Source organism: Falco biarmicus, chromosome 2 (genome assembly GCF_023638135.1).
Source record: "Falco biarmicus isolate bFalBia1 chromosome 2, bFalBia1.pri, whole genome shotgun sequence".
Taxonomy (NCBI): domain Eukaryota; kingdom Metazoa; phylum Chordata; class Aves; order Falconiformes; family Falconidae; genus Falco; species Falco biarmicus.
The window spans coordinates 40657193-40678304 of NC_079289.1; the positions used below are offsets into that span (position 1 = coordinate 40657193).

Genomic DNA, 21112 nt, shown 5'->3' on the forward strand with positions numbered 1-21112 from the left:
CCTACCACATACAGCCTTCTGCTATCCCCTCCCTTATCCATCTTTCTGCTACACTCTCTCTCATGTGCTCCATTGTAACCAATTAGGTCAACAGCCTTCTTTTTTATTAGTACCCATATGATAAGTTCTCAAAAATGTCCACATAGCTGCAGGACCACACAGATCCCACTTTCAGTTCCCTACCTGAAAAAAAATAGGAAAAAAAGACCTCTGTATACCCTAGGAAGGACGTGGTACAGGTAAACATAACATAGGAACAGATTCAGCTTAATGTTGAAATCTTTGAGGAGTACAGGTGGGTTCTCAAGTGATGTGAGAAAAAGCAAATTGTAGGAGAGAGTCTTAGGTAATGCCTGGTGGAAACAGTGCCTATCTGGCATTTCCTAAAAAGGAACCAAGGAACTTAAAAGAGCTGTCCAATTTGGGTACTAGGAACCCTCATCTGTTTCAAGTTCAGTCTACCATTTCATGACACTGCAGCCCTGTCCAGGAAGCATCCAAGACAATAAGGTGGGAAAGAAGGGAAGGGAGCAATCTTTCTATGGAATATTGCAGTCAATGCAAAGAAAGCAGAGGATGAGTTTCCTCCTCACAAATGCACATCTAAATGCTGGTGAAACACTGATTTTTTAAAGGATCAAGAAAACTCCCATTGACTTTGATATAACTAAGGGTTACCAAATCCAGTTCACAGTTTTATCAGCAATAAACGTTCTGAGCTCCTCAAAGAAGCACACATTCTAATTGATGCTTTCTACAAAACAAAGATGGAAACTGACTGTGAAAAATGAAAAAAAACCCCACTCTTTAGTGTACAAGATTTCTGACTCATCTTCTCTTAAATCAGCTGTTCTAAATATTATCCTCCAAGTGAAGAGCTTCTCCTTCACCCACTTGAAGCTTAATATATCATTACCTGAGAAATGAAGAATGTAGGTTTACTTACGCTAGCTACAGTAACCAAACCCTAACTACTGCATTATGCATTTATTTTATGGCTGATTTGAAGTACAGGTCTCATCCTAATTTCACTTGTGAATAAAGGCAAAAGGAAATTTAAAAGCCATTGGGGTATTCAGAGTTACATGAAGAAATGTTGTCCCAGCTTTACCTTAAATTTCGACCATATGTAAGGAGATAGTAAACACATAAAAAGACACATTCTTAAAACTCAGATCACTAATAAATATTGTTATAGGTATATATTTAGACAAGAAAAGAAACAGTTATAATTCCCATACAGTACTTACCCATTTTAACATTATCACATGGTTGTACAAACAGTATAACAAGCAGAAGAAAGCACTTTATTTAATGAATAAATAATCAAAAGCATTGGTGAGGGTAGTCTTAAGAATATGCTGCGTCATACAATTTAAAGTACATCAAACAACAAAATCCATAGTCCCAAAATTCCATTAAATAATACTGAGTAAGTATGTGATTGGTAATATTTAAGTGAGTATATATATATATATATATATATAATCTCTCTCTATATATGTGTATATAATCATATCATTATGAGTAATTAAGGTATCTATTTACATGCCATGCAATATTAGAATGTGTTGCAATACCTAGGCACAACAGGTGGATTTAAGAATGGCTGTGGTAAAAATAAAAACAACTTATTTTTGAAAATGAGGGACATTATTTCAGTTCTTTCTTTTCATAATTTACAGTGAAATTTTAGATCCTTTCTGGTAGTTAAAGACATACTTTTATTATTGTACAATTAAGTAGCAGTATAAGCTTAAAGCTGTAGTTAGAGCCATGAGATGCTTCAGTTAGAGGAAGCATTCTGGCTTCAAAACATAGCATATGACATGCATGTCTCTGATATTCTTCTCATTGTGGACCCAGTCCTGTGAAATGCTAAGCTGCTTCTAGAAGAGGATGCTTACTGCTGTGTTCTAAAGAAATTAGATGTACTCTGTTTCAAAAGAGCTGCACAGTATTTTGTCAGGATGAGGATACATATCAGCACGTAAGTTCTATTACTGTCCAGTGAAGTGATGTGTCTACGTCAATTAAAAAAATGCATTTGTTAGCATTAATTTCAGTTTATAAACTACATTGTATTGTAAAAACCTGGAAATGATAAATTTGTTACTTCTCAAGCATTTGCTAGTCCACTGCATAATAAAGCACTTGCTATTCCTATTACTAATTATGGGAAAGGTCCTGATATTTTGCCTCCTAAGAAGTTCAACAAAGCCTGAAGGATTAGAGTATGTCCCTCTGTGTTACAATCTTACTATGCCTAACTGGTTGAAAACAAAGTATAGAATGGGCTTTCACGAGAAAAACAGTTTATAATACAAATCAGCTGTATTATATAAGGTGTATTTTGGAGAAGCCAAACTGGAAAAAGTCACTCCACTCAAGTAATGTGTGAAAAAGGATATCTTATAATTTTACAAGGAAGCATCTACCATTGAGAGCTTTTCTGGAACAAGAGGAAAAGTCAAGGGTGGTTTTGGATTATGGGTTTGATGGATGTGTCCACTAAAGTGATCAGCAGTGAAAGTTAATAAAACGAATATTAATTGAGTTAGAGCTTTACTGTCCATGATATACTGAGCTGATTCACACCTCTGGGTGATATTGTATCATGTTTTCTGTACAGTAAAATGCCTTGCTCTGCTCTAGAATTGGTTTCCATTGTGAAGTTTTTCATCACAGCAGCAAGGCCTGCAAGCATATAAATTAAATAAAGTTGAGACTTTGGAACACAATTCTGCTGAAGAAGTGTACTAAAAAGGAAAGAACTGAGCATTCAGAGGTAACGTCGTGAGTACTTAGTTGCTTTCGCTGTCTGAATTGGCACATGTGCTGTGGAGCACAAGAAATCAGTCATCACAGCACTTGTTCTTCTGTCTGAGCTGGATATGACACCACTGCTGTGCTCTCCTGCAAGCAGAGATAGTTTTGTAACTTATTTTGAGGTATCAGACACTACTGCCCAAGGCTATTAGATCCTACCCCTATGCTTTTTGTCATGTCATGAGGCTCATGGATCCCTGACATCACCTACTGCCACGTCCCATGATTTTCACAGCGTCCTCTTTTGTTAAAGGTACTAGTGCCTCTCTTTTTTCACATCCCAAGATTAAACTTCTCATCAATGTTGTGATCGTCTTTTCCCTATTTCTTTGTTTTACCACGTCAGCTACATCAGCCTTTATCACTCCTGTTCTTTCCTCTCACATAGAAATACATCTCCTGCTCTTATGCCATACATGTATCCAAAGTTTCCTGAGTTTCTCCATTAAAGTTTAGTGTACTCCATGCTTAAGATGATTTCTGATCCTGATTCCTATTAATAACTTGCTAAAAGGTAATAATCATATTAAACAAGTATTGTTAATATAGTTTTCATCTCTGTTAAAATTGATGTGTATTTCTGCATCCTCCTTAATTCTGCTCCATGTATTTCTTAGACTGCCTCCAGAGAGTTCCTTGAGAAAGAGGTCCTGACTCATCTATCTTTAGAAAGAGTTGGTACTGCATAGGATTAAATGAGACTAAATACCGATATATATATATATGCATGCTTTCCATTTTCTATTTGGGCGAAGGGGTTTGGTCAGCGACAGAAAACAAAAAAGACTACTGAAAAAATCATTGATGCATCTTTTTAGCAGTCTTTCAACTGTGTGCATTACGAATTAAGTACACAAAGAATATCCAATCTTCCTAGCTGAAGAAAAAAGCTAGAACTGCCATCTGAGAGGCATCCATGTCATGCCAGGTTACCAATAATTTTAAGTAACTTCTAGCCTGACAGCTAGTAAACTTAAATATTGTCACCAATATTCAGTTGTCTTCTCATTCTGTGCAGTGAGATTTGTAAGTATTTTTTTTTTTTTTAAGCTCCTCATCTGAATTCCTGTCAGGATTTAACTTTTTTTCTTTTTTCCCCCTTTGTTTTCTTTTTCTTTTCTTAACTTGTGCAGTTTAGGCAACAGCAGTAGTATTAGTGATGAAGCAAATCAAATGGTTATGAATGAATGGAAACATACTGTATACATATTTAGGGCCAAATCCAGTTTCCATAGAAACCTCTGGAAAACATTACATTCCTTTGGCTTAAATGGGTTTAAGATACTGGTCTCAGTACTGCAAATGTTTATTTTCTTCCTTCCTTCCTTCCCGCTCTCTTTCTTTTATTTTCTTTCTCCTATTTTTTCTTTTCTTTCTCTTTCTTATTTATCCTATTTTCTTTTATTTTCTTTTATTTTCTTGTTGAATTCTTTTCTTTCTGCCTTTTTTTGATAAATAATTAAAAGTAGGGTGAGGCCTTAAGAATCTAAAATTACACAGAATTTAAGAAAATTTTATGAGAGAAGTTTCACTTGCTAGAAATTTAGATCATATTTGTTTGTGTTTCTCCTGCACAGGTTGGTGGCAGCACAAAATACTGAAGGTTGGAATAGAATATAGTTCTCCCTCTGTAGCAATAGTCACATTATTTACTTTTTATCCATGATAGAAATTATTTCAAGCATATTCTGTTTAGAAAGGCACTTATAATTTAAAATCGTTGGTGCTATTGGGGTTTTCAAATAATTATTGCATTTCTGGTTTTAATACAGAAATCAGGGGATCTCTGCTTTAAAACTCAGCACGTTCAAAAATAGGTTACTTTTATTGATTCATCTTTTTCAAGGTTGTTTGCCTTTTTTTTTCTTCTTTTTTTTTTACTGTGCTGCAAGAAAAGTGATTATATAACCACACAATTTTTTGCTTGTAAGGAAGTATTTACTGTATTTTGATATGACTATTCTACGCTCAAAAGAAAGACTGAGGTGTGGTAAGTGCTGACTTTCCTATATGCTACCACAGCACTGTAACAAAGACTCATGCAAGGATGCTTATCACATGTGCTTGTATGCCTAACAAATCTGAGCTAGATTCTGTCACCTTTGTGCTGGGTATGTAACACTTATTTCAAATAACTCATTTTGAATAAGTTCCTACTTACCATAGGAATGACAGAATATGGCCCTCAGGATTTATCATTTGTTGTATATTCCATTTTTATACATATCTAAATGAACCAAATGGACCATGATATGCATAGAAAAATAACTGGAAATCCAGAATGAAACAAAGAGACAAAAAACCAACAACAACAGAAAGAAAAGAGAAATTAACAAGAATAAAGTCCCTTAGGCTTCTGCCCAAGAACTAACACAACACAATCAGGAATTCAGAACATTTATTGCAAGAGCTGAATAACTAAATAACGTTGAACTGGCAAAGCAGTAACAAGGATAATTGGTTAGATATTTATTCTGTCAAAGTCATCAAACACCCCTCACAAACTGACATAAGTACTGCAATAAGCAATGCACCCCTAACCCATTTTTATGCCTTTTATACTGTGGAGGGATAGAAACGTAAAAAAAAAATTAATGAACTGCTATATACAAAAGAATAATAAAAAAACCCACGTTCTATTTTTGGTAAGAATAAAATAATCTTCAGATTAGCTAACTTTATTACTTTAAGACTGATGTGTCAATGTGGCATAAGTAACTTTTGCTTTTTTCTGTAAGGACTTTTTTTTTTTACCTTTTTTTGTTTTTTGCATGCTATTTATTTGTGTAAATCATCTGTCATGCCTTAACAAAAACCATCTAAAAATGCTGGATTTGGATTTGCTTTGCGTGCAACTCAGATCTTAATAACATTAGGAGTCACTCTGCTGGTTTGACTGAGGTGACATGATATTGGTACCTGCCAGGCAATGACCAACTATGATAACAAACAGTTAAACAGCAATAATTAGAGATTTAACCCTTTACTTCCCCCAACTAGCCTACCAGGAGAATGCTCTGTTACATCATGAAGGCACAACACATTAAATATTCTGTGGCTATGGTCTAAAAACACTTGTGTTACTACAACGTTAACGCAGATGAAGATTAACACAAATGCTGCTGGTTCAGCAATACAAACTGTCTTAGGTATAGACACACACCTGTCCAATTGGAAAAATATGATTACTGTATTTTGCTCCTGTAGAATTTCCTCCATATATTAGAGCTGAGATCAATGTCAGCTATCACTCATTAAATGACAGACTGCAGCTAGTATGATCAAGGATTCCAAACTAACAGCTTTCCCTCTCTCACCCACCACCACAAATTTAAATATTATCCTTTTGTTTTGCAGTTTCCCTGTTTTATGAAACGTTATGGAAGTTTAAAAAAAATGTTAAATTTTTAAGCAAGCCCTTACACAAGTCCTTTCATTTCTTAATACTAAAATTAATAAATGGGGGAAAAAAAAAAAAAGAAAAAGAAAAAGAAGAAAGGAAGAAGAAGAAATTCTACCTGAATGCTGGCACCATTTGCTCCTACATAGAAAGAAAAATCTTTTTTTTTTTCCCTTTCTACAACCAACCTTCCCTCCCACCCCATCACTCCTTTTTTTCAGGTTTAACACAAGTGTTTAGAGTTCCTTGGAACATTGTGTGTCAGACAGACTACTAACACAGAAACACCATCACTGAAAATAAAAGCAAAACAACAGGAAGCAAATGAAAGAAAGTAAAAAGCAACTGTGAAACACAGAAATATGCTACAGTATATCTTTTCAAGTGAACGTTATAAGTACACAAAAATTGTAAGTAATAACTTTCTATTTACAACTATTTGAACACTGATGGACTTATAAGTGTCCCCTAACATTGTTAATAGCACAACAGGTTTAATGTTTACAGTTTCATTTGCTTTGTTTGCAATATTATCTCAAGTATAACGGTCCCAGCATAGATCAATGAGAACAAAAGCACAATTTTCTAACTGGATATGCTTTTCAATCATTGCAATCCACTGAACTTTCTCGCACTCTCACTCTCCAAATGCATCTTCTGTTGTTCATAGCAGCAGTCCAGGGTCAAAAATCAAACAAACAAACAAAAAGGCTATTTGCAAACTGGAGAGATTTCTGCAGATTTTAATCATGTCTATTTAACAAAACCACACAACTAGTAGAAACACTCTTCCATCTTGCAGGACATCATACCTTCCACGACGCTAACATAAAGATATGCATATCTCTGCTAGGTGAAGCATAGTTCTAGAGGCCTACCCAGTACATAAAGCTCTGACACACACATAGTATTAGCAAGTCTAAGTAGGCTAAAGTCATTGGTCCAGAGTAACCATTTCTTATAGCTGGTGCTCCTTTGGACTCTCAACAGCTCCTGAGGCCTGTTTATAAGACTTCAAGTTGGCCAGAGGAATGTCAGTCATGTGGTTGCCAGTGTTGAAATGGCCCTCACTGGAACCATACTGCTTTCGGTCACTGAACTGGTTTCTGTTGCTATCTTCTTTCCAGGTCCTGGTCAATGTGTGTCCATTAACTAGTTTGTCCTTCTTAACCCATTCTTTCTGAGGTGCAAAGGTGGAGAGAGGAGACTTTGGCTGTTGGTATGGGCCCAGGCTGGGAGGCATCCAACAGTTGTCTGAGTGACCCAAAACCAGGCATTCTTGAGTACACATCTCTGTAGCTTCAGCTAATCCTCGTGGACCAAGAGGCCCATCTGTTGAATAAAAACAAAGAGAAAAAAGAAAGAGGGAGGAAGAAAAAAAAAAGACATAGTATTAGATTGTGATATCTAGCATTACCTTTATACATATACCTCATGAGAAAATTAACAATTATTCTTCAACAATATATTGTAGTGGTTAATCCTACACACATTTTCATTCTATTAGAGAGAAGTTCCTTTGTAGGCTATATACTCTCTGTATATTCTCCCTATATAGCTCCCCAAAGTGGAAATACATTTCAATTAGTCCTATGTTATCAGTCCCAGATCCTACTATGAATAAACTTAATGCCCTTTTTCTGTCACACTAAGAAAATAGTTACGTAGGTGAAAATGTCAGAGGAAGTAAATACACCCTTGCAGATTCTGAGTGAGAATTAACGTTGCTTGTAAAGGCCTGTGATTTGGATGTGTGCTCTTCTGCTCTCAAATCACTCCACTTCTGCAGAGCCTCGGGGAGCTGACAGCTACCGCAAACTGAGAAACAACGGCACCGTCCAAAAATGGGCTTGCCCAAAGGAACACTTTGTACGCAGGATCATTCTCATGTCCATTATTTTACAAACTTAGTTTGGTGCATAGTTCTAGACATTTACCCTGTGTATAAAACTATGATGTGCACTCCCAACTAGTAAGAAAGTACTTAAACTTTGCCATATTTAATATGAAACCATGAAACACTTCAAAACATTACAACATGAAAGAGAATAAAATCTGTAATTCTTCTGACCATTAAACACATCTCAGATAACTTCTATGCACCCATAAAAATCAAGGGGTAAATAAAAAAAGGTGGCTTATGTAAATCTTGAGTTTAGGAAAGAATTGCTCTCGTAATTCTTTCTAAGTCAGGAATATGAGACCACAGGAGACAGAAATGAAGTCTGCTGAAGTACTATGCATATTAAATATCCACATAATTCTTCACACACTGCTGAGGACACAGCTGGCCAGCTGCAGGCATCTTGTAATCAAGCAGACAGGTCACCCGTGTCTTCAGCGGCACTGAATTCCTCTCAGTCTCACTGCATTTCTAAATGGCTTAATTTACTCATCTGATCAGACTGGATGTATGAGGAAGGGCAAGCCAGGAAAAAGGCAGAGAAATCACTTTGTGTGTCTTCGTTAGATAATTCTCAATATCTGAGACATGCTTTGTCATAATTCTTTGCTAATTGTATTGTAATTTTGACCAAGAATTTTGAGATGCCTTGTCTCGACTTCAGAGTAAATCAACTGGCTACTGCTGTAGACATTCAAAGAGTTAAGGAGACAATTCTTCCTCGATTAAACAGCTCAGTGACAGGAAGGAAATTGTAGATTGATTTTTGAGAAAGAGCATTAGCAAGTAGGCATGAATATGAGCCATCTTAAAAAGTAGTACTAATCAAAAGAAAAAGGTCAGTGGTGTATCAGCAACAAAATTGTATCTTCAAAACAATATAATTGAATCTTTCATTTTCTTGTACTCCATGAATGTATAACAAATTACCTTTAGAAACAGATCTTTTTCTGAATACTGAAATATCCCAATTAATTGTATGGAAATTGCTATTCTTTCCCAGTTGTATTTTTTTTTTTTTTTTTTTTTTTACTGGCACATAACAAGTTATGGTAGCAAGTTCCAAAGATTATCAACCCACTGCTTTTACACATGTAGAAAATGCAGCCAGGTATGTTTCTACATGTTACAATGTACGGAGTTAATCTTATCTCTAAGTAACTCCCCTCTGGAGATAGTATCTGGAGAATATACAGTGTGCTGATGATGTAACAGAATATAATAAAACATAATAAAAGTTGTTTCTGCATTTCCCATATAAGAATGTGTTCTACTGCTGATATCTAGAACATGAAAAATGTATAGAATCAACGCTACTTTCCATTTAGATCAATAGAAGATGAAATAATTAAGCCAGAACCATTAGGAAAAAAAGAAAAAGCAACTGTAAAGTAGCAGCTTAGAAAAGATTTCAGTGAGAACCAAGATCTTTGATTCTAAAATGAGAACTATGATAATTCCCTGGAAGAGAGAAATTCTTTTTTCTATAAAGCTCTTATTTGAATCCTCTACTATGAAGTTACAATCAAACTGAGGCAGGTACTTAGTAAAAAAACCCAAAAAACCCAAAACCAAAACCAAAAAAATAATAAGTAAAGGAAGTACTCACTGTAAATTAACATTTCCACAGGTTAATCTATGAATAAGTTGATTTTTGCCCCTGACAACAGAAATCTAATTGTAATTAGGTTTTTTCCCATTTTTTGAGGAAAAGAGTGAGAAATGTCAGAACTATTTTCAACCTGCCTGCTTTCACAGTACAATACTATCTTGCTGACCAAGGCGGAGAGGTTTTGCAGGATTAAAACTTTCAAAACACAAAAAAAACCATTCACCACAGAATGACACATTTCAAGAAATACAGTGCATGCACTCTGTGCTTCCAATCTACAGTGGAATAAAAGGTTAATAGGAGAGCCTTCAGTACTACAGTTCTGAAGGGGATAAGTTACTTATTCTGTTTAGTTAAATAAATTTCAAAAGAAAAGACATTCATTTCCATTTAAAATTTAAATGAGTAATAAGCTCGTTTTACTTCGTACTAAATATGCATGTGGCCCTATGTTAAACTACATGTCAAACTCTTTGGAAGATTTACTTCATGTGGTTTTCTTTCTTTAATAAGAGTTCAAGGCAGTTAATGCTCTTAAATTCAGAATAGATTTTAAACATCCTTTTCTTTAGGCATCTCTAAGTTTATGAACTTTCTGTAGCACACTGGAATATTTAGGTATCTGTTACTGTAAGGAGCAGACAGGAATGGGGTAGCAATACCAAGATGATCACCTGTCCAGGAAGAGGAGCTCCTTGAGGGTTTTTTTTGAAAATACCACTGTTCAACTTAGACTTCAAAAATTAATTATTGTGTGCAAGTTCTCCTCTAGTCAACCTTACCTATGCAGAGGTTTCAAGCAAAGGCAAGACTACGGCACTCTCTGTAGTGGGCCAGTTACAATTTTTGTATGGATGTAGGTCACACCAAGTGACAGTTGTAGACAGTGAGGCCCCATCTTTTTAGGACAGGACTGGAAATCCCAGTGGAACACCTGTAAGACACTTCTTTTAGCTGTGTAACTGTTCAAATAGCTGTGAGGGATGGCATAAGTCTGTATACAGACTTACTGTATACTTATACAACTCTACATACTTTTACGTGTATGTAAAAATCTATGACTAAACTGCATGTCCAGAACTGAGAACAGGTTCGGACTCCTACTCAAGTGAGTATGCTTATTTTGCAGTACTCTGACTCATGCTTTCCAATCTGTAAAATACAGGGAATATTTACTTGCTTTATTAAAATATTGTGAGGTTCAAGTTTACAAAATGCCTCATAAGACTTTAAAAAATATAAACTAATATAAAATTATCAACCATTATTTTAAGCACTTTTAGTTTAAGCCATCACAAGAGAAAAAGAAATCCACAAAGGGTTTTTTTGTGGGGTTTTTTTTGAAATGTGAATCTTTAAAATAATATATTTTACCATTGAACTACTACAAGGCATGATCATGCTTACTGATTCAAGAAAAATGCAGTTTCATTTATGTGTGTTGTGTCTGTCACACCTGATCTCCAGTTAAGGCCCTTAGATACAAGTATAATGTTTTTGTAAATATTATTGTTAATAATGATGATGTTGACCATGATTTAGGGCACTCTATAAATGTTCTACTGTGAGAAACAGGGAAAAGACAAAAAACAGACTTGGGAAAAAAGGATCTCACCCACAAAATGGAAAAATCAAAGACAGTCTTTCAACAATATGGGTTTTTTTCAGCTTCTGTTTTGTGTAATTATGTTCTCAAGTATAGACAGTTTATTCTTTTCTAGGACTCCTTATTATTCAGGTTCCTATTCAGTAGTGTAAAGTGAAATGATCATGAGCAAGATGATGGGAGAGAGATCTTCTGGGGGTAGCTTGCACTGCAGAGTTGGCTTCTTTGTACTGAGAAAGAATAACGTTGCCTTAACGGTAATTATCTTTCTCCTCCACCACTGCTGAAAAATAGCTTTCACCCAATTTTCCAGTGTTGTTTCATTACCACATACAATGACAGCACTTAAAAACCTGTTCCTGCTGCTTTAATTTTATAATTGTATTAATTTGATTCCTTTTGCTTCATAAAAATGTCTCTGAAATTTCTGTATCAAGTTTTTCCACACTGCAGTACTTTATTGATATGTGAGGTATTTTTTTCCAAAGTATTTGTTCTCTGAACAATCCATAATCCATGAGGCTGGTTATCAGTCTTGGCTGCTTGAATATATAACGACACAAGTGCTGATAAAACTGTACAAGCCATCTGTCCCTGGAGTTAAATGTTTTGAAAGCAAACACAAAAGTGCATAACAAACACTCCCTTAAATTGTCTTTGTAAATATTTATATCAGATCTTACCCAAAAATGCTTTTTTGCTGTTAGTTTATTCTGTTAATAGCTGTCAAGCAGATGCATGACTTGCCTACTCAAAATCAGACAGGTGTAAGAAGGAAGATAATGTATGCCACTCAAGAGCTGGTCATAGCCTAATACTGGAATTTCTGTGTGGTCTTTTATCTCTTTTGATTATACCCAGAAGCTAAACTGCTATTTCATTGATTAACTTACTGCTGCAATTAGCAGCTAGCTTCTGGTGTGTTGACCAGCTGCTTTTCAACCTGCTTCTTTAAAACTCTTGCTTAAAGCCAGAAAATTCATTCTTCAATTCAGAGAATCAAGACCACAAGGTAAGTTCTATTTGGTGAGGCTTTTTGGTCTCAAAAAAATGAATGGGTACTATTTGCTGAGGGCACTAACATTAAGTATAGTGGATTTGAACATGGCTACAGCTGTGTTTCAATCATATATATTTAACTTTCCATATTGCATCTTAAAAAGAAAAAAGAAAACAACAGCAACAACATTTTCAGCTCTATTTAACCTCGAATACAGAAAGATTTTTAAGCTTTCATGGGCTACTTTACTAAATGACCTTTTTTGAGACCACGTGTTTTCACAGCCTTCCCCATATATATTGGAACTGAAATGACATTATTACATTTCATAGAGGTTTTGCAGCTACTGTATATATTAAATGTAAACACTGGAAAATAGTTCATAATGAAAAAGATTCTTTTGACTGTTTTTGCTTTTAAATACCAGCCAAATAAACGATAAAGACTGTTCTTTATTTCTAGTCTGTTAAAAAAATAATCCAAGGCTACAAAGCCACATGCACGCTGTGCTGGATGTATCTTCTCGGTATTATTAATTAACAGCAAGATTCAGTGACTACTAAAAATGTATTTTTAGTGGCTTATTCCATGGTCATTCCACCTGGCACAGTCAGTGCTGGTAAGATCACATTCTGTTCCCAAGTCACTTTGTTCCAATGTCCCTGGGTTCCTACCATTGCTGCTGCCAGTTTTTGGTAGACTTCACCACCACCACCTTGTAACCTGCCGATTCTCTCTCCTCTTCCTGGAGCTGCAACCTCCATGCTCAGGTATAGATCAAGAAACCCCTGCCAGTTTCTGTTCCCTGTCATGGCCCAAGCTTCTTTTTCATCACTACTGAACTAAATAATGCTGTGAAGTTAGCTTATATCTGTATTACTTAGCAGAGATAAGCTGCCAGCATCCTTAATTAGCGCAGTAACAGGAGGGACAGTAGGCAGCGGGGTAAGGGTGCATAGGAGCTACTGCCCAGAATACAGAAATGCAGCAACGGAAGTATTTTCTGAACAAACAGGAAAAAAACTAGTAGAGTAAGATTTTGTACACAATTCTGTGAAGCACTTAAGCGATCCAGATGGCTTCCACAGAAATATTGGCCGTCTAAGATCCAACCCATAATTTCAAAAATCATGCATGACTTCTTTGACACCATTGGCAGCTAAATTTCGAAATGCAACGTTACTCAAGTACTTGAAATTCTGTTTCTACCCAGAATTGCCTCATTTTCTGATGACTGAGATGAATTTTTCGTGTCTAAATCTGTCCAGAGTTAAGAAAATAAGTGTTCCCTTCTCTTCATATATTGAATATCTCAATGTGTTTATCATTTTAAGAGTACAACTAACATATGCTAACAGGTCGTAGCTTTGAACAATGTAGCAGCACAGTAGTCTGGGTTTTTCCCCCTCCAGTTTATACCCATAGGCTGATAACAGAAAGGGCACCTGTCTTTTGTTTCAAACGTTGTGCAGAGGCCACTTGTGGTTAGAACACTTCTGGAAAGCTCAACTCTGGTTTCCTTTTCTTCCTGACAGATTCTGGTCCCTCTCTCCTATAGATGTATAAGGATCAACCTCGATCTGGGTAACAGGAACTATTCTGAGAAATGAGAGACAGCTCTGTAACCCTGCAGAGAAGGGGACTTCTCACACACCTGAGGAATGCTGAAACTACTACTCTACTGTACAGAAGGTAGATGTTAACACCATGATCACTTACAGAAAGTGTTCTGTATTTCTTGTCTCGAGTTCCTTTCACCTATAGCTGCTCTGCTACAAAAGCTAAAATGAAAGGGATTGTTATTTAGGTGGTTGTATTTTACTTCTTTTTTTCTGGTAACCTTCCTAGAAATGTAATAACATTACAATTTACAAGTTACACCTCCACCAGTAATGGCTCTGCTGTCAACATGTTTTTATCCAGCCTAACTTTCTGTGCCTATTTCCAATTGCTTATATATTGATACATAAACTTCTGTGTTTCATGTGTGCATGTTCAGGAATTAGTCATGTACCATACAGTCCACCCTTTGAAAGCACTGGTAGCCTAAACAAAACCTTGCATTCTCCAATACTAGACACCTTCCAAAAGTTGACACCTTCCAAGAAATGGAATTCATTTTACAATGCTTTTGAGAATAAAGCCTTTGGTTTCCTAGACCTGCTTACTACACATTCCTTGGAACGTATTTTGTGGCCTGTTTCTGCAGATGGGAACAAATAGGCTACTTTATTTACTGTCCAGCTAGATGCAGAGCTGGTGCCACAAGACTAAATTTGCATGTTGCTGTGCCTAAACAAATACACTTCAAGAAAGCATATAAGGAATTTCAGAAGAGTTTAGTAGTTTAGAGTTGTTAATAATCCCATGAAGTCTTCCAAACCAGCTTGTCTGGAAATGGAAAGTTCAGTCTATAAGCAGGCCACATTTACATCTCTCTGCTCCTGCCATCTAAACATACCCTTGAAATTAATTCAGCTGTATGTTGTTACATTTCTGGTTTAATTCTATTCTTTTTTTTTTAAATAACATAAATTATTTAATACTGAATTTACTTGGGACTTAACTCTTACCAACACCTTACAGTAAGAAGTAAGTTTTTATAGCCTAGTGGCAGTTCCTTTTGGTTGCTTGTAAAGTCAGAAATTTATCCAAATTTTAGGCCTCAGTTATCCATAGAAGATAGCAAACAGCCCATTTCCTAAAGTCTACTGAATACACTGCTATGCTTGTGAGACAGTAGCAGTCCAGTTTGCTTAGTGCTGTCTAGTCTTTATCAATAGATAGGTGAATTGACTGACAGACTTGCGACCATTCTGCAGGCAAGTCACAACACTTTGAAATCACAAGGGCATGGTCCATGCAATAAACAGCATAGAAATATGCCACAGGAGGTGTTCCAAAGCTGTCGCGGTCTGGAGTGGTGCTGAGCTCCCACTAAACACTTCAAACCTGTAGGATTCAGTGCTCTTCACTTGTCATCAAAATCCAGCTTTGTTACTTATCATGGATTGCACACTGCCTTGTGTTCAGATCTCTATGCCACCCTTTCTTTATTTCTGAATTTAACTGGGTGAAACTTTATACCTTGTAGTAAAAAAAGTAGTTTCACTAGATACTGTAGTGGTTCTTTCTGGTCTTAAAAATCTATGTATCAGCAAATATTAACAACAACTGTATTCTGTATAAACTTTCATGAACAAATCTAACCAATTGTAGTATCCTCTTTAGAAATACAGAAGATACAAAATGATATCTGGGATTGTTATTCTGGTTTAAATGCATTCTGTCGTTAAACAAACAAACCAACCCCCACAAACTACTGCAATTTCTATTCTCAGCTTAAGTGTCACATTGTGGATGCAGTCACCTTCCAGGGAGAGCAGGAGAAAAGAAATGCAAACAGGATTTGGCAAAAATAATATTTTGTTAACAAATAAATAAAGATTAAATGTTTTACACATCTCTCATACAGATTTCATTCTTTGGTCACAGATGAAAAGTCAACATTTGCAAATGGAGATAGTCCAAATACAATAATACATGGGCACCCAGAACAACAGATTATCTCCCTGAGAGGATATTGTTAGACAGACTTTGTGGCACACAAATAGCAGACAGCATATCTTTTAAAGTTTGTACCCATCTTCAGCATGGCATGGAACTCATCCATCTTCTTGTCTGCTGAAGCTACACCTATGAAGAATGCTAACTCATCTGATTTTATTTCCTCAAAATTAGCATTTTTACCTTCCACACATGTAATTTTAGCAGGAAAATCTAACAAATCAAAATGCCACAGAGGATTCAAATGAACCTTCTAAATTTGTTTGGATCAATTAATGAGAAAAAAAACACAGTCAGTGTTCAACTATTTGGAATAACTGATTTTCAGCCTTCATCTTTTTTTGTTATGTAGCTCTTCATTTTGCTGCCTAAAAATGTCTTTATTCCCAAAAGGTGATGATGGATGGTGATAATAAAGTATTTATAAAGCATCCCATGGTCACAATCACTTACTATCTTTTTTCTCTCATCCCTAAATATTTATGGTACTTGATCAAAATATTTTGTGAATTGATTTACAAGCAACCTGTTGAGACAGCACCACTTTTGACACGGTCACTTTTTCTGATCTACTGATATGTGCCAAACATGAACCTCCTGTTAGTCAAAAACAACTTATGTCTCAATTTGGATTATTCTGTCAACTGTTCATCATAAAATCAGATTTTGGTGATTAATTTCTACAATTGGGTGTGTAAAAAGGTAGGATTCAATGTGAAAAAGAAATATTCTAAATCAGAAAAACTGACAGAATGCTGTGAAACAGAGCTGAAGAACACTTATTTCAACACTGTACATTTTGTAAACTTTTTATGGAGTTGTTATATGCGTGTCCATTAACACACATACAGCAGAAAAAAAAATAAAACCAGTTACCTTGAATTTAATTTTATTTTTATGATTTTTAAAAGAAGTCTATATCAAAGCATAGTTTTTCTTGATAACTCTCTAACCTACAGTAAAAGCTTGATCTTTTGACTTATGATAAATACAGATCATGCAATGAGGGCAGGCATGATACCTTGTGATTTTATCAAAGTAAGGATATAGGCTTTACTAATCCACAACTCAATAAAAGCACAATTCATCATCATATACATATATATATGAACTGTGCTCTGTAAAAAAATATATATAATGTGATTTATTTCTATACATCTCATATATTTTCTATACTTTTACACATATTTTACATATATATATATATATATATAAATACACACACTCACACACATATACTGTCTATCCATCTAAGTCCTTAACCTTCATTTAAAACAGAATGGAATTAATAGAGTGATACCCATTGAAGTTAAAGTAATCATTCACACAAAAGGACCAATTTAATTGCTGTGCTCAAGTTGGGTATGCAGTCGTCCTAGCCTCCTACTATCAAACAACAGAAAAGCATTTTCGAAAATTGATTCAGCTTTCTGAAGACCTGACTCACTTTCTGGAGGTGAGTTTCTGTCCATTGATGAACAAGGAACACATGGATGGTGACTACATTTCGCCTTAAGTATTTTAAATGGATGTAATGAGTCTAGCTCTTTTTTCGCCATTCCAGTAACTCCCTCTGATCTCTTGAAAATGCACTCGAATAAAGCTTTTTCATTATAAGCAAAGCGGTTCCAGCAGCCAGTGAATAAACCAGCAGATAATTTAGACTACACAAGATACTCAAAAGGCAGTGCATCTCAACCATACTCAGGAAGTAAGATTCTGTGAAGTCTGGAAGACACTTACTGGAGGGATCCTGATATCTATCTATCTATCTATCTATCTATCTATCTATCTATCTATCTATCTATCTATCTATCTATCTATCTATCTATCTATCTATCTATCTGTCCTGTGTGTATATATATATATATATACACAGAAAATTAATACTTCCAATCAACTTTAGCCCTCCACGGGTTGAAATAGGTGGAAGCCCCTGAAATGCTGCTATTTGTAAGAGTGAGAAGACTGTGATTGTTGAGGTTTCCAAATCCTCGAAAGTAAGACTGGCGATACAATTAAAAGCCCGGAAAACATAAAACTGTGAAAAAGTGGAAATTGTTGAATTTATAAGCCAGATTTAGAAAGGTATCTTTGTAAGTTATTTACTGCACCAGAAATCTATTTGAGTTCTAAATTAGGCAGAAAGTTTGTATTCAGAAATGCATAGGGTTTTATTTACTGTACTTATCTCCAGGATATTCTCAACCCATACACAGAGTTAAAGAAACCCAAACCATATACTACATTTTAGTGGGTTTGTTATCTTATGTAAATCTTCTTTGATAAGTCATTCAGTTATTCTCAAAAATATCTCCAGTTTTCTCCTAAGCCCCAAATATTGCCAATTTTCCTGTAATCTTGAAGTATCACTAATAATAATATTCTGCAATTAGTTTAATATCTACTTGAGAGCTTAAGAACAAGGATTTCTTTATTCTATTGCAAGAATATTTTTAATGAAAGTATTGTATTCAAATAAAAAGTAACTTTTTCTTTAAATGGACACCACATGTTTTAAAGTTGCACTGGTCTTTCAAGCAAATTCTAGAAATAGCAGCAGGCTGAGCATCCAACAGAAATTGATGAAAAAGAATGGAGAACTATAGCCTCCAAAAAATAACCTTACTGCTCTTCTTATCCACCACAGAAATGTGTAAAGAGGAAACCAGGATACGGACCACATCAGGAGTTATCTTCTTATTTAATCACAAATAGTAGCATTCATCAATAAAACTGTCCTTTATGGAAAAGGGTTGGGTTTTTTTTGTTTTGTGTTGTTTTGTTTTTTGGGGTTTTGTGTGTGTGTGGTTGTTTTGTTGTTTTTTTTTTTTTAACGTAGGCATACAGCTTATTTCACTATCCTACAACCCTTCCAGACTTCCAGGAATTTGGTACCAGATTTCAGTATATTTCTGCATTCTTGTAAATTTTACTTTTTCTCAAATCAGAGGTGCTCTTAACTGGAGTTGTCAGTTTGTTTCTCTCCAAAAGTAAGAAATCTTGGTTTTAATCTTGGGAAAAATAGTTCGAAGTTATTAACTTTGATATCTTCAGCAAATTTATAACATAAAGCTGCCACCAGAAACAATCAGTGTAGCTTCATATCAAATTCTATCACTCAGTTGTATTTTGAATCATTCAATTTTATTTCCTAAGTATTATTTTCTTAGCACTAGAGTAACCTTTGTACAGTGGCAAGTGCCAAAGTAAACATTTTCCCCATAATTTTTGAATAAGAAAGGGGAAAAATCAATTGCTTGCTTTAAGGAATAAATGAAAAATGGGAAAGAAAACTAAAAAAACCCACCAAACTACTAAAAAGCTACAAATTCTGTACTCCAGACAGTGATTCTTCTAAGAGCAAAATGAAACTGCATACATATACTATGGTGTTTAAAAAAACAATGTTAATTACAAAATATAATTAAGACTATTTTTGCACAGAAATATGAAAATTATTTTGTAATTAGGTTAATTACAGCTGTCTAAAGAAACATTAAATTTCAGCTGAAATGCATCTTTTTTGTGAAGCCCTATTGCTAATACATGTTTCTTGTCACTTTTGTGTTTTCCTGTTTTCCTTCAGTACAATTCAGACCAAAATCAAATCTAGGTTAAACTGAAGATGTTGCAAATTCATGACAGATGCCTTATGTGTAAGTGCTATTATGTAAATAAGTAATTTAACTGACTTGAAAAGACGTTTTGAAGTGCATTTCTCTTTGCAGAATTAGGACTTAAATCTGGGAACTTGTTCTCTAAACTTAAACTACATGAATCTGAAAAACTGAAGTACATAACAAAGGAGAGTGCTTAAATTAGTTGCCTGGTAAGCTTGATTACATTGTTGATTTTGTCTTCCATCCTACACAAAATGTATGCTTGATAAATTTCACAGGACACAGATGTCAGAGATGCCATTAAAGTAAGCCAGAGACGAAAGAACCGTTTCCTAATTCTGCTCCTATAATGGCATCTCATTTAGTTAATTTTGTAAAATTCAGTTTGGTGCCAGTTGAGCTGTCAGAACTACAGGCATGTTCCACAGAATATACTAGAAAGTGCTTTTGTCCATTATGTCTGAGCTACACCCATGCTACGGTCCCTCCATTTTCTTTAAAAGCTATGTTCATTTGAACCATTTCTTCAGAAGAGATATCCATAAGTCTTTTTATGAGCTTATATAGTTTACAGTAAAACTCCCATTAAACAAATGTTCCTGAGTCAAAACACATTTTATTAAACTCTGTTGGAAAATTAACCTGTGCTGCATTTAGTCATTATATTCAGTATACTGAAAATAAATATAGAAGCAATGTCTGTATACACTACTTTCCAAATAATTTTGGTTAGTCACACAGTCCTATTTAAATCCTTGGCAAGAAGTATACCTTTAGGCTTTCAAATCTTATGTGGAAGACTAGAGAAAAAAATCTTTGTGATTATGAAGAGCAAATCGAACCATATTTCAATGAATAGTGAATCTACATTTAATGGAGGCTGACAAGTTTCTTCTGTCTTCAATTTAATGAAAAATCTCAGCAAACCAAGCCTTCCAAACCTCTTGCACTTGTCTTTACTGCATTACATTTATTCATGCAAGAGAAGCTAGAAAGTAGATCGCTCTAAGTTGTATCCAAATCTAAGTACACAGTAAAAAGGTTGGCTGAAATTAGTGCACAAAATGCACATATGGTAGGTCTTCACTAACACATTTAGAGGAGTATCCTTGATGGCTTCTCCTGGTGCCCAAACTTTTTAAAGCAAACAAATAGTAACAAATATTACTGAATTTTAAATGGATTAAAATGGATTCAGGGAGATGCTGAAGGAAAAATTGTCACTATGAGCACAGACCATGAACACTTAGACATATAATACGCTCTTTAGACTCTCCTTTATGATTTTACACAGTTTGGTCTCTCAAGCAATCAAAAAAATCATTGGAAGTTTGGGAAATTTGGTTCATGTGTAAAGCAATTTTGGGGCAGGAACACACCAAGTACAACTGTTATTTTTCTTTCCTTAAAACATTTTTTTTTAATAATACAAACCCCAAGATTTAAGACCTGCTTATCTCCTCAGAATTCATTTCATTGTTATAAAATGTGGCTAGAAACTTAAATTCCTTGCACGTCATATAAGAAACTAAAAATACCTATAATGGAGTTGTGAATACTTGGCAGTTCACT

General features: G+C 35.1%; 1 protein-coding gene across 2 annotated transcripts in view; it reads right to left on the minus strand.

The window, feature by feature from the left end:
* Positions 1-1161: 1161 nt before the first annotated feature.
* Positions 1162-21112, minus strand: part of LOC130144757 (protocadherin-9-like) — a 469661-nt gene continuing 449710 nt past the window's right edge. For both annotated transcript variants that reach the window (XR_008820233.1, XM_056328866.1), the window contains exon 3: positions 1162-7561. Coding sequence is in view for 1 of the 2 variants with exons in the window: in XM_056328866.1 (XP_056184841.1) it covers positions 7188-7561 (374 nt within the window). In the remaining variant the exon portion in view is untranslated. The remainder of the gene's footprint in view (positions 7562-21112) is intronic.